The 12,961-nt window shown below is 39.4% G+C and overlaps 1 protein-coding gene across 2 annotated transcripts in view; it reads left to right on the top strand.

The window, feature by feature from the left end:
- The window catches only part of zbtb46 (zinc finger and BTB domain containing 46), a 57,597-nt gene extending 46,489 nt beyond the window's left edge, over positions 1–11,108 (top strand). Inside the window, exons 3-4 of one of the 2 annotated variants that reach the window (XM_079801888.1) lie at positions 1,670–1,845; positions 8,142–11,108. In XM_079801888.1, the coding sequence (XP_079658014.1) occupies positions 1,670–1,845; positions 8,142–8,567 (602 nt within the window). In that variant the 3' untranslated portion in view covers positions 8,568–11,108. The remainder of the gene's footprint in view (positions 1–1,669; positions 1,846–8,141) is intronic. The other variant, XM_079801889.1, reaches the window with a different exon arrangement.
- The last annotated feature ends 1,853 nt before the right edge of the window (positions 11,109–12,961 follow it).

Genomic DNA, 12,961 nt, shown 5'->3' with positions numbered 1-12,961 from the left:
ACGGTGGCCACACCAAATATTGATTTGATTTAGTTAATAGAAGTTCATTGATCAATAAAATATGTTTATGACATTATTTTTTAAAGCATCCTCACTTACATGTGCCTAAAACTTTTCTCAGTACTGTAGTTTTGCAGGTCGGTTTCTTCAAGCGTCTAGGAGACGTTGCCTCAGTTCTTCTGGATTTAGTCTGTGTCATTTTGTTCTGTTTCTTCATGTAATCACAGACGGACTCGATGATGGTGAGATCAGATCATCTGTTGTCAGACTCCTTGCGCATACAAAAATCTCACTGGATTATTACAATTAATGGCAAAAGGAATGTTTGGAAATGTGAACGGATATTTCCTACTCACACTACAGCAAAAGATATCAGTAACGGGCTTAAAACCATGTTTTTTGTAAAAAATGTGTAAAATTAGTAATTAGTAAAAATACCAACGTGCCTTAGACTTTTTTATCTAGGTTAATTTGAATAGCTACATAGATACATTTATTTTAAAAAAAGGATTAATTTATACACATTTTATAAATAAACATTAATGTATTATAAATGAACATGAACTGATTAACAATAGTATAATCTTAAATTAGCATAAGCCTAGATTTTTGTTTAGTGTTAGTTTATGATGCCTAATGCATTGAAAAATTAACAAATTTTGCTTCACAGTAATGTGAAATTCGGGGTTGATAAATGTTTAATTATCATAAAAATAATGTCACAATGCTATAGAAGCTTGTTTCCACCACTGAAAAAAAGTCAAGTTGTGGCAAAGTCACAATTACCTTTTTTATTTTTGATTCAGTGGTGGAAACAAGCTTCCATACAATCCCAAAAAAATGTATTGGTACTAAAAATTGACTTTTTTTAAGGAAATATGAGTACTTACTTTTCATGACCTGAACATGTTCTTCCTGTTGGCTTATTCTAGGGGTGTGTCCAATCCTGCTCCTGGAGGGTCACTGTCCTGCAGAGTTCAGCTCCAACCCACACCTGAACCAGCTGATCAAGGTCTTATTAGGCATATGCTGTGTTCGAAATCGCCCCCTATATCCACATTCACCATTCCCTACATTGGCGAGAGGCGGGAATTCATTCAGCATGAGACTCTCACAGTGCATTATCGTACACTCATTATTGCGGTGTATTATGGGATTGAATGAGTGCACTCAATAATGTCCACAATGGTTTCGGACACTACAACAAATTGCTGTGCCCTCAAATAGAGCTCTATTTAAGGATATACGGGGTGAATTCGGACACAGCCATAGATGAAACTTCCAGGCAAGTTGGAGCTAAACTCTGCAAAACAGTGGCCCTCCAGAACAAAGTTGAACACCCCTGGCTTATTCTGTAGAGCCATTTCCTTCTTTCATTCCTTACAGCTTTACAAAATGCTAAGTAAAATGAAAAGTAGCCCAAACACCACCTATTAAAATAATTAGGGTTAACATGAATCAACTCATAATGTTAATGCAGCAGTGGCGGCTGTTAATTAAAGAGAGAGAGAGAGATTAGCCCAGTGCTTTGGTAAGTCGGTTTGGCATTAATGCCATGTGCAGGGCTTTAACACTTCTCACATATTAACTCTCATACTACCAGTGGCGTAACCTGCATGTGTTTAGAGTCTGGTCAGCTCTCCTCACATCTCTTCATCTCTATCCACAGTTAACGACTTCACGGTGATCAGGAAGAAGTTTAAGTGCCCATACTGCAGTTTTTCCGCCATGCACCAGTGCATCCTGAAGAGGCACATGCGCTCACATACGGGCGAGAGGCCGTATCCCTGTGAGATCTGCGGGAAGAAGTTCACCCGGAGGGAGCACATGAAACGCCACACGCTGGTGAGTGTAGCACTGCGCTGGCAGCACCAACAGGGGGCGGCAGTGAGTGTGGAGCAACTGGATGAAACGGTGCATTTGATGATAAAGTATACGTCACCGCAGATTGATTAAGATAACGCTGTGGAAGCGATCAAAATAATCAAATAAATCAAATGCTTATTATTAAATATTACACATTTTTAAGCACGTGGTCTTTCTTTTTTTCGTATTTGAAAGACTAAACAGCATATGTGCTTTTTGTAAAGATGTTTGTGTGGGAGACATTCGAGTCTCTAGAGGGTCCCTATTAAATACAAGCTTCTGCCATATCCCATAAACCCCTCTTATCTCAGTTTTTCTATGCCCTTATTGCCAGGAGTCTTTTAACACCTCCTCTCCTTTTCTCTTTCCTAAAGCCTGCATTTACTGTATCTTCTCATGGGAGGCACTCATAAACATGCTTTGGCACATTCTTGGTCTCTGTGTGGCTAAGCGACGTGCCACAGAAATTAGCTCTGGTTTTGAGCATATCAAAGGGCCTGTAATAGTGTGACATGATAACAGACAGCGCTGCTTCTGCTTAGCGCTGAAACATTTAACACCTAAACATTGCTTAATTCATGATCCGCAGCATGATGGATCACACCCGATATGCTACACGCCGCATGTTGTCAACGCTTCCTTATAATGTGGTGAAAAATCCAAAAGGTCTGCATAAGAGACTGTATTTGGCTGAAATGCTTCTTTTATCCTATGAAGCGAGCAATGACTGTGGATACACAGTTTGCTACTGTTCGAGATGATTTTGTAGACATGTTAGCACAGCATATGTATACATGTAACGCTAATAAAATGTATTCACAAAAGTGAATGTACCACAGTAGATCACAACATTAGCAACTTTTAAGTTTCCCAAGAAATCCTCTTAAAGGGTCATGAAACCCTTATGTGTTGAACTTATGAGTTATGTGTTTTGAACATCATAGCAGACAAAGTTACCATCTGTTCGTTTTGAATGTGGGAGAAAACTAGTTAATTTTAAACCTTTTTGCTCGATTTTCAACTTCCGGGTTTAAAATAGTCTTCATGTCACCGCCATAGGTTGTGGCGTTTTCTCGTACTCATCGGTGTCTAATAATTATTCATGAGACTGCATGTCCTTATCCTATGAGAAGACACGTTGCTTAATCCATGACAGCATGTGCGTTGATAGGCATTTTCCTCTGACTGGCGCTTCAAACAGTGAGAGTGCATACAGTAAGTGAGAAATGCATTAATAGATCAAAAACGAGTGTTTGTTTTTGTTTTGTAAGAGAGAGTCTCTACGTCTTCGACACCAATGCGATTCATACACTGAGTGTAACCACTCTTTACGGCTTATAAAAGCTCCACAAAATAAGTCTCAAAAGTTATCAAAGGTGCAACAGTGTTTTCATATTTCCGATGCAGAGAACAAATTGCGAATGGCATTGTGCCATGAATTATAGCTGTCACAGGATATATATGTATTTGTGTAACGGTGAGCTTACAAAACCATGTGTATATTGGTGTTGCATTTAATGAGAGCAAAATAAAACTGTCTGAATCACAAGCCGTATCGGTGTTGTCAGTCTCCCCTCGTCCCACAGGCTCCCGCTCCACTCCGCAGCTTAACCACGCCCACTTTTCAGGCATTTTTTTAAACTGTGGCGAGAACTGACTGCTGCTGAAACAGGGGGTTTCATGACCCTTTTACGATCAAACGTATCCAATGTTGGTTGCTTTGGATGAAAGCATCTTTCAAACGCCTAAATGTGAATGTGTTCAAAGCACTGATCTATATAAATGACTGGATTGCTCATTGCGTTCTAAACTGCCAGCAAGAAGTGGTTGAGCGGCCATTTTACGATTCCCTACTGACAGAGGGCATTATTGACTTACAGCCAAAACATTGACCTAAAATCACCATGATTTGCAGCATCTCAGTCACACATGAATAGTTTTTAAGATATATGTACGTACATTGATTCTTCAAACATTATCTTTAATGTTTATGGTCTTTTTCGGGCAGGATAAGCGATATATAGAAATCATTAAGACAGGTAACTGAACTAACACAAAACATATTTATTTATATATGTAATTATGCAGGAAATATTAAAGGCTTAGTTCACCCAAAAATGAAAATTCTGTCATTAATTACTCACCCTCATGTCGTTCGACACCCGTAAGACCTCCGTTCATCTTTGGAACACAAATGAAGATATTTTAGTTGAAATCCGATGGCTCAGAAAGGCCTCCATTGGCACAATGCACGGTTCACTCTCAAGACCCTTAAAAGGTACTAAAGACGTCGTTACAAAGTCCATCTCACTACAGTGGTTCTACAATAACTTTATAAAGCAACAAGAATAGTTTTTGTGCGCAAAAAAACCCTAAATAACGACGTATATAGTGATGACCGATTTCAAAACAAGGCATCATGAAGCTTCGAAGCGTTATGAATCAGCGAGTCGATTCATGATTCGGACCGCGTGTCAAACCGCCAAACTGCTGAAATCACGTGACTTTGGCGATCCAAACCGCTGAATCGACTCACTAATTCATAACACTTCGAAGCTTCATGAGGCAGTGTTTTGAAATCGTCATCACTTTATAAGTCGTTATTTAGGGGGTTTTTTTGCGCACAAAAACTATTCTCGTCGCTTCATAAAGTTATTTTAGAACCACTGTAGTGAGATGGACTTTGTAACGACGTCTTTAGTACCTTTTAAGGGTCTTGAGAGTGTAAAGTGCCATTGTGCCAATGGAGGCCTTTCAGAGCCATCAGATTTCAACTAAAATATCTTCATTTGTGTTCCAAAGATGAACGGAGGTCTTACGGGTGTCCAACGACATGAGGGTAAGTAATTAATGACTTAATTTTCATTTTTGGGTGAACTAACCCTTTAAGCATGAACATATATCTTAGCAGAAATTGATTTGTATATACAATAAACATTATAAAACCCTGTTACTATATTGCATTAAAATCCAAGGTTTCCCATGCATCATCTTGTTCAGAGTGACAGTATTAATTCTTAAAAATAAAGCTTAATGTCTTTAAATCCATACGCAGTCAGCATTATTTCTCTGAATAAGTTGTAAAACATGTATATTATGTCTTTTTGTTGACCAACATCGACTTCAGTCTCTTGGAGATCTTGGAAACCGTTAAAAAGCTACAGGTCAGCTCAAATTCTATGGCTTTTTACTAGCATGACAGTTTGCATATGAATTAAGTATTATTTTTATATATTGTTGACCTAACTATTCATTTAACCAACGTTTAAGTCATTGTCTTTACTGCTTCGAAATACATGCTACATACATACACTGTTGAATCATTTACAGAATAAAAACAATATAGAACAGGATAATTACATAACAAGTAAATAACTGCACATGGCACATTAAAGGGATAGTTCACCCAAAAATGAAAATTCTGTCATTAATTACTCACCCTCATGTCAACCCGCCGTAAGACCTTCGTTCATCTTCAGAACACCCCTCCATAGACAGCAATTTAATGAACACTTTCAAGGCCCTGAAAGGTATTACAATAGTTAATGTGACTCCAGTGGTTCAACCTTAATTTAATGAAGCGACGCAAATACTTTTTGTGTGCAAAAACATTTGTGTTCCGTAGATGAACGAAGGTCTAACAGGTTGGGAATGACATGAGGGTGAGTAATTAACGGCAGAATTTTCATTTTTGAGTGAACTAACCCTTTAAGTTGTATGTGCATGCCTTACAATCATAAATTTGCATTTGTGGCAATTTTAAAATAAATGTTGAGGTTGATCGTATATTCACTACTGTAATGAAGATGAACGCAACGTTTAATAAGCAGGGAAAATTCCTGACTTTAAACAAATAACCATTTAAATGTTTAGGAAGTTTGCGTAGTAAGAATGTACAGGGAGAGTGTACAATCATTAGGTAATGTTGTTTCAGTAAATCAGATGATTTCCTATTAATTCAATAGAATGTGAGGGAATACTAGGGAATGCCAATATGGCGGTGCGGTGGCTTCCCTTTTTATGACGTCATGAGCAATCCAGTCATTTCTATAGATCAGTGGTTCAAAGCCATTATAAAGTGCAGATAAAAAGTACATTCTACATTAATGTGGCATGTTGCTAGGCAACTGTAAATAGCTTAATTAACTACTGTGTATCAGCGATTCCCAATCAGGGTTACACGTACCCTAAGCAGGTTCTTGAGGGTAAGTTTTGTTTTGTGAACCTAAAAAACCTTTCAAAAGATTCAAATAATTACTAAAAACAATGTCAAACTAAATGCCGTTTAAAATAACAGATGAGAGGAAGCTACTTGGTGAGTCTGAATACTGTTTTTAAGCACAGTATTGATTGTTTTTAGTATAGATATATTATAATAATGATTTTTATGGATTTGGGGTATCCATCATTCAACCAGAGAGAATAGTAAATCTGTCTCTGGGCAGTGTAAGCTGAACATTTGTTGTCACAACGAACCAGAAAAATTGACCATGTATCATGCAAAATGGCAAAAAGAACTAAAAAAACTACAATTTATTCGTTCATCCGTTCTGATGTCCTGTATCTGTGTACACCTTCGCCTCAAACTACATTCATCCACACAGAGGAACAGAGCCAAAACACAACCAGTTCCATAGTGTAGCTCTAATATTACTGATTATGCTAAATGATACAATTGAGTTAAAAGATAAACACATTTCGGGTTTCTGTTGATTACGTTCAAGTACTGAAGGACACAAAGATTTGGAAACTATATTACTTTGTGAAAGAAATATTCTCTCTATTGAGCATTGGGGTGTTTTATATTGCTGTTGCTTCGGCATGTCATGTTGAGCAGAAATCTCATTAACTTGCTCATTAACCGGAGTACCTGTATTCACTGAACTTTGGCTGTGCATGCTTTACTGTTGTGGTTGTATAAATCCAGTGTGGTCACATGCAATTTTGACTATTAACAAATACGATTTGAGTGTTTCCAGACCTCAAAATAGCCCGTCGAACCCTGTTTACACGTTTTTAATACTGTCCACCTATGATCAGGGGCCAGTTACATAGACATAAATGTTTTAGGAACTAGTCTGAGCAACTAGCAGTTAGCCAAGTCATACTTCTCAGATTCTTCTTCCTTGGTGTTTTACAGCATTTGGCATCCAAAATGTTGCATTACTGCCACCTTTCCGAATTCAAATTAGACCAATCTACCTCGTGGCTTAAAATTATGACCACTTTTATGGCTCATTTCTACCGAGCGGTACGGTTCAGTACAGTACAATACGATTTAGGACCGTAAACCCTGATCTGGCTTGCATTTACAATGCCAACAGTACCCTTATGATGATAGGTGGGGTGTAACGTTGGTGTGTAATCCAACGCTCTCCATTGACTTTGCATTGCGTGAGGCTGCATCCTTGTCATTTCGGACTTATAACAAAAAACAGAACAATGTCTAAAAGCGGATATGTGACAAAGTGTACAGCAAACAAGCTAAAAAACACAGAAATACGTTTTTATAAGCTGTCGACCCCAAAAAACGAGAGTTTAAGGAGACAGAAGTGGATAAAGGCAGTAAAACGTGACGCATCAGCAGGTAGAATGGGTACATTTTGGGATCCTGACACTGAGTATGCGTATGTGTGCAGTAAACATTTTGTCACTGTTAAGTCAAATATCCAAATGTCAGGTTTATATATGATATTTCCTGTCGCTGATAACATTCCCCTGTAGTGGGTCCCCTCTCAGTGTAATATAACGTTTCGCGCTCTGTCTCAATGGCCTGTATCCACTTTTTTGTCCTTTAACGCTCGTTTTTTGGGTCAACAGCTTATAAAAACTTGGTTTTTGGTTCTGGGTTTTTTAGCTTGTTTGCGGTACACTTTGTCACATATCCACTTTTAGACATTGTTCTGTTTTTTGTTATAAGTCCGAAATGACAAGGATGCCGCTTCACGCAATGCAAAGTCAATGGAGAGCGTTGGATTGTTTTCCCCCCCGGTGGGCGTGGTCTTCAGATTATGACGCGTGTCGCTCTGTCTCTATGGAAACGGCAAGAATTGCGTATCGCTCGGTGGAAACGAGCCATTAGATGACTAACTTGTATGCAACCAGCCACAGATCACCTAAATTCCAGGCTTAAACAGGGTCGCTGTAAGCCACTTGTATCTTTAGCTTTAATAAATGAATATTGCACTATGGTGTTATGATGGTACTGCCACAGTACTTTGTTGTAAAAGATATGAAGTGCTGTCTCTCAACAATGCATTGTCACTTTTTCTCAGGTGCACAGTAAGGACAAGAAGTACGTGTGCAAAGTATGCAGTCGCGTCTTCATGTCGGCCGCCAGCGTGGGCATCAAACACGGCTCTCGGCGCCACGGCGTCTGCGCAGACTGCTCGGGTCGAGGCATGGCTGCCCTGCTGGACCAGAACGGCGAGGACGGCTCCCCAGAAGAGGAACTCTTGTACCCCGGTGACCACCGCTTCCCCGATGACACCGCCGACGGTGACGGGGAGGAGGAGATGATGGTGGAGGCCGAGCTGATGGGAGAAGCCGAAGGGGAGGAGGAGAACGGGAAATGGCGAGCTGGCTCAGGGATGTCGCAGCGAGACGACAGAGCAATAGACGATGGCAAAGAGGAAAGCGACTCGGCTCTGGAAGGAGACGCCCGAGCGGGAAGCGAGAAAGACTTCAGTTGGATCTCCTAGTCCGATGCCTGAATCCTAGTCCAAGGTCGACCACCTGTTCCTGTAAGGAGAAATGCTTAAGGTGAGGCAATCGGATCTCGGTATGTGGGAGGAGCCGGATACAGAGAGATCCTTGAGATGCCCACAAGGCTGCCAAAGGAGAGACAGTGGAGGGTCTTCTCGCCCGACTCCATGTGCTTCTGACCCAGGCTTCAGTTTGTCTCCTTTCTTCCTTGAGGACCAAACGGGTTTCTGTGTATGTGTTTGCTATTTCTTCAGACAAAAGAGATTGTGTTGTCTTGGGAGATTGTCCAAAATCAGTACCATGCTTTGATGGGTCAGACAGAGAAAGTGTACGAAAGATGTGCTCTTGCCATACAGTCAGCTGCCACCAGGGGGGCGCTGGCGAATCTATTGCGCAGCAGTTCACGTCCGAAGTTTTTTTTGGCACATTTGTTGTTTTCTGCGAAGAGAAACCGCAACAGACTTGCACTTTAAACGTTGACTAGATTCCTATTGATTCCCTGTTTCTGTGGTTTACATTTTTATCGCAATTTACATAGATGAATATGGTGACCGCACCTACCTTTAAGGATACGCAGTATGTCCTTATGACTGTTATATATATATGAACATTTGTGCTAGGTTTGCTAATTATAATGTATGCCTTGTAATGTTTTATTTGGTTGCAATTTTCATTCCTGAACATTTATATCAAGGGGAAAATCATGTATATAGATGCATATATGTGAGATGTTGATTTTGTGTTTTCGACAAAGAACGGTTGTGGGGAAGGTGGGTGAACACTATGCAGAAAAACGAATCTTTCTAGTTCTCAACAATCTTTATCCTCTCTATTATGGGAGAGAAAACTAGTCTTCAGCAATGGCAAAGGAGAGCGACTGGAGGAGAGAGAGTATACGAGTAGATTTGATATAATATTTCCTCATTATGTGCATTCCATAGTGGACACAGTCAGGGATGGGTTTGGTTTTCTACAGAAGGTTTCCAGTGTGGCGTGTTTCTTAAAATAAAAAAAAATACCTGTATGCAAATGTGTGTATTTTGTAGGTTTGGTGTGTGTGTGTGTGTGGGGGGGGTGTTTAACGCCTTTACTGAAGCGATTTTAGACTCTCTCCTCTCGTCCCTCTTTTTATGTTCGACTTATTTCGCGTTTCCTCACAGCCTTGCCATTGTACTGTACTGAGTCTGCCTCTGAAATCTTAAAGCCGTGTGAAGTGACAGGGAGATATCATGCCTTCCCACTAAATATTTATTGCTCTAACTTCTGGAATATTCAGAAATATGCATCGATTTCTTAATCAGTGAACCACAGCTTTCTTCTGTTGTCGGTCCATTCAAAAATAACGAAACACAAAGACGCTTTGTAATGAGAACCTGGGGACTGATGTGTGCTGTAGTGAAATTGCTGTTCACTTGTTGGGTTTAAACGGTTATTTATTTCGTTTGTGTGTGCATGTGTGTGTGTGAGAGAGAGAGAGAGAGAGAGATTGTCGAGTCTTTTTACACATTCTTACCATCCTGTTTGACACTGTGTGCATGTGTGTGAGTGTGAGTGAGTGAAGGACCGGGTTCATGAATGTCTTTTTATTCATTGTTTTAACAATCTGTGCCAGAATCTTTGACAATGGGAATAAAACGCTTTATTATGCTTTACTTATTATGATTAACAAATTTTAATTATTATGGTTACTGTTACTGTTGATGTTGTAATTCTTATTGTTATTATCATTATAATTATTGTTATTATTATTATTATTAAGTGCTGGAGGCTAAGCTTTATTATTGGTTTCTTTTTTATATTTCCTTTCTTGAAAAACAGTGTAAAACTTTCCAATCTTGCCTTTCTATGGACAGCAAGCCATGTGGCTTTCAGAAGTAATTATATTGTGCCAGTTCCATGCATTTCTGAGTGATTTTTTTTTCCTTATTCTATTTTATTTTTGAAGGATGAACCTTCTGAGAGCTTAACTTACTACGTGTTGACAGAAAGGTATATACAGCACACGCTTCTATATTACTAACGTACACTAAGTAATGAATATTATACCAAAAAATAATAATCTGGTATACTTTGTATACATTTAGTGCTTTTGTTTCGATTTGGTGTACAGGTGCAAAGCTTTGATCAAACAGTGATTTGCTTGGTTGAGTTCATTTTTTTCCCCCTATTCTTTGAGAAAAGCACGGATTATGGTGTTATGTTATGAAGGGCCACTTGAAAGTACATTTTAAAGAAGAATCGCAGCTTTAATTCTGTTGCCCTTGGAAACATGCTCAAGTTTCAATGAATGTGCTCTACTGTATTCCATCGCCCTGGATCTGAATTTAGGATGCTGGCCACTGTCGTGTGGAATTATGGGAAATGTATGCCTGGCGAAGAGAATTTGTGCAAGCTTTTAGACCTCAAATGTCACTGGCCCAAGTGCCAGGCACAGTTGCTATCCAAATCCCTCCAAACGATTGGACGTTTAGCTTTTTCCTGTTTGTTTAATTTATTGTGTTCTTTACCTTTAATTGAAATAAAATCTGTTGAAATTTAAAGAGAAAATGGATCATGTTATTTGAATCCATCACCGATTCTCAGGTTATATTTAAGGATCGGATGTGTTTAAATGCTCTCGCTGTTCACCTTTGATACTTCAGTGGCTCACAGTCAGGTAAGAAATGTGCCTCTATGTGCTTGACCTACAAGTGTACTAGAAAGTGTGGTTATTTTTTCCAAGTGTTTGTGAATGCATGCAAAAACTGTGTTTTCCAATGCTTTCCGTTTTATAAAAACAAATATAAATTATGTATATTTATATACATAATATGCTGTTTCTTGCTTTGTATTCTAGTCTTTCTGTTAAACCAGACCTTCTTGCTACAACCTACCAATAAGCCTCTTTTCAACACTGCAGACTTATTACAACTACAATACAAATTGATGTATAATTAGTGTAGGTGGGAGAAAATCCTACATGGGAATTAGGATAATTGCTCAAAACATGTAGAGCGTTATTAATATAGAGAAAAGAACTATGTAACTACAAGGCTCAAACGCAGAGACTATATTTTCATACACATAAACATCATTATTAATTTAATATGTTGCCTTTTATTGAAGAGATTATGCCATTGAAAGATTTTTCTCTAGGATTATTACTTTTGAAAGATTAATGTTTGTAAAAGTTAAGAAGAGTGAGGATACCATGTCAGCTTATATAATCTTTGCGGGCAGAAATAAATCATTTAAGCCGTTTCCGTTATTATCTTTATAGCTAACCTTCAAAAATGTAAATATATTTTCTTGCTTAGTGTATAAAGATTTGAATTCTGTCATTTGACTTTAGACAAAGTCAACTATGTAAGGGTTGAATGTCCCATTGTGTGAAATATATTCATTGATGACTTATTGAATCAGAATCATTCACTTGAATTGACACAGATATACACTGATCAGGCATAACATTATGACCAGTTGAAGTAAATAACACTGATTATCGCTTCATCACGGCACCTGTTAGTGGGTGGGATATATTAGGCAGCAAGTAGTAAAAGTTTTAGAAGTAGGAAAAATGGGCAAGTGTAAAGATTTGAGAGAGTTTGACAAGGGCCAAATTGTGATGGCTAGACGACTGGGTCAGAGCATCTCCAAAACTGTAGCTCTTGTGGATGTTCCCGGTCTGCAGTGGTCAGTCTCTATCAAAAGTGGTCAAAGGAAGGATCAGTGGTGAACCGGCGACAGGGTCATGGGCGGCCAAGGCTCATTGATCCACATGGAGAGTGAAGACTGGCCCGTGTGGTCTGATCAAACAGACGAGCTACTGGAGCTCAAATTGCTCAAGAAGTTAATGCTGGTTCTGATAGAAAGGTGTCAGAATACACAGAGCATCACAGTTTGTTGCATATGGGGCTGTAAAGCCACAGACCAGTCAGGGTGCCCATGCTGACCCCTGTCCACCGCCGAAAGCACCAACAGTGGCACGTGAGCATCAGAACTGGACCACAGAGCAATGGAAGAAGGTGGCCTGGTCTGATGAATCACGTTTTCCTTTACATCACGTGGATGGCCGGGTGAGTGTGCGTCGCTTACCTGGGGAACACATGGCACCAGGTGCACTATGGGAAGAAGGCAAGCCGGCGGAGGCAGTGATGCTTTGGGCAATGTTCTGCTGGGAAACCTTGGGTCCTGCCATCCATGTGGATGTTAGTTTGACACACACCACCTACCTAAGCTTTGTTGGAAAACTGTATTCCCTGGTGCCTGTGGCTTTTTCAGCAGATAATGTGTCCTGCCACAAAGCAAAAATGGTTCAGGAATGGTTTGAGGTGTTGACTTGGCCTCCAAATTCCCCAGATCTCAATCCAATCGAGCATCTGTTGGATGTGCTGAACAAACAAGTCTGATC

Source organism: Gobio gobio (genome assembly GCF_949357685.1).
Source record: "Gobio gobio genome assembly, chromosome: 21".
NCBI classification, from domain to species: domain Eukaryota; kingdom Metazoa; phylum Chordata; class Actinopteri; order Cypriniformes; family Gobionidae; genus Gobio; species Gobio gobio.
Note: the sequence above shows the minus strand (reverse complement) of the source record. Positions and strands in the feature narration are given on the sequence as shown.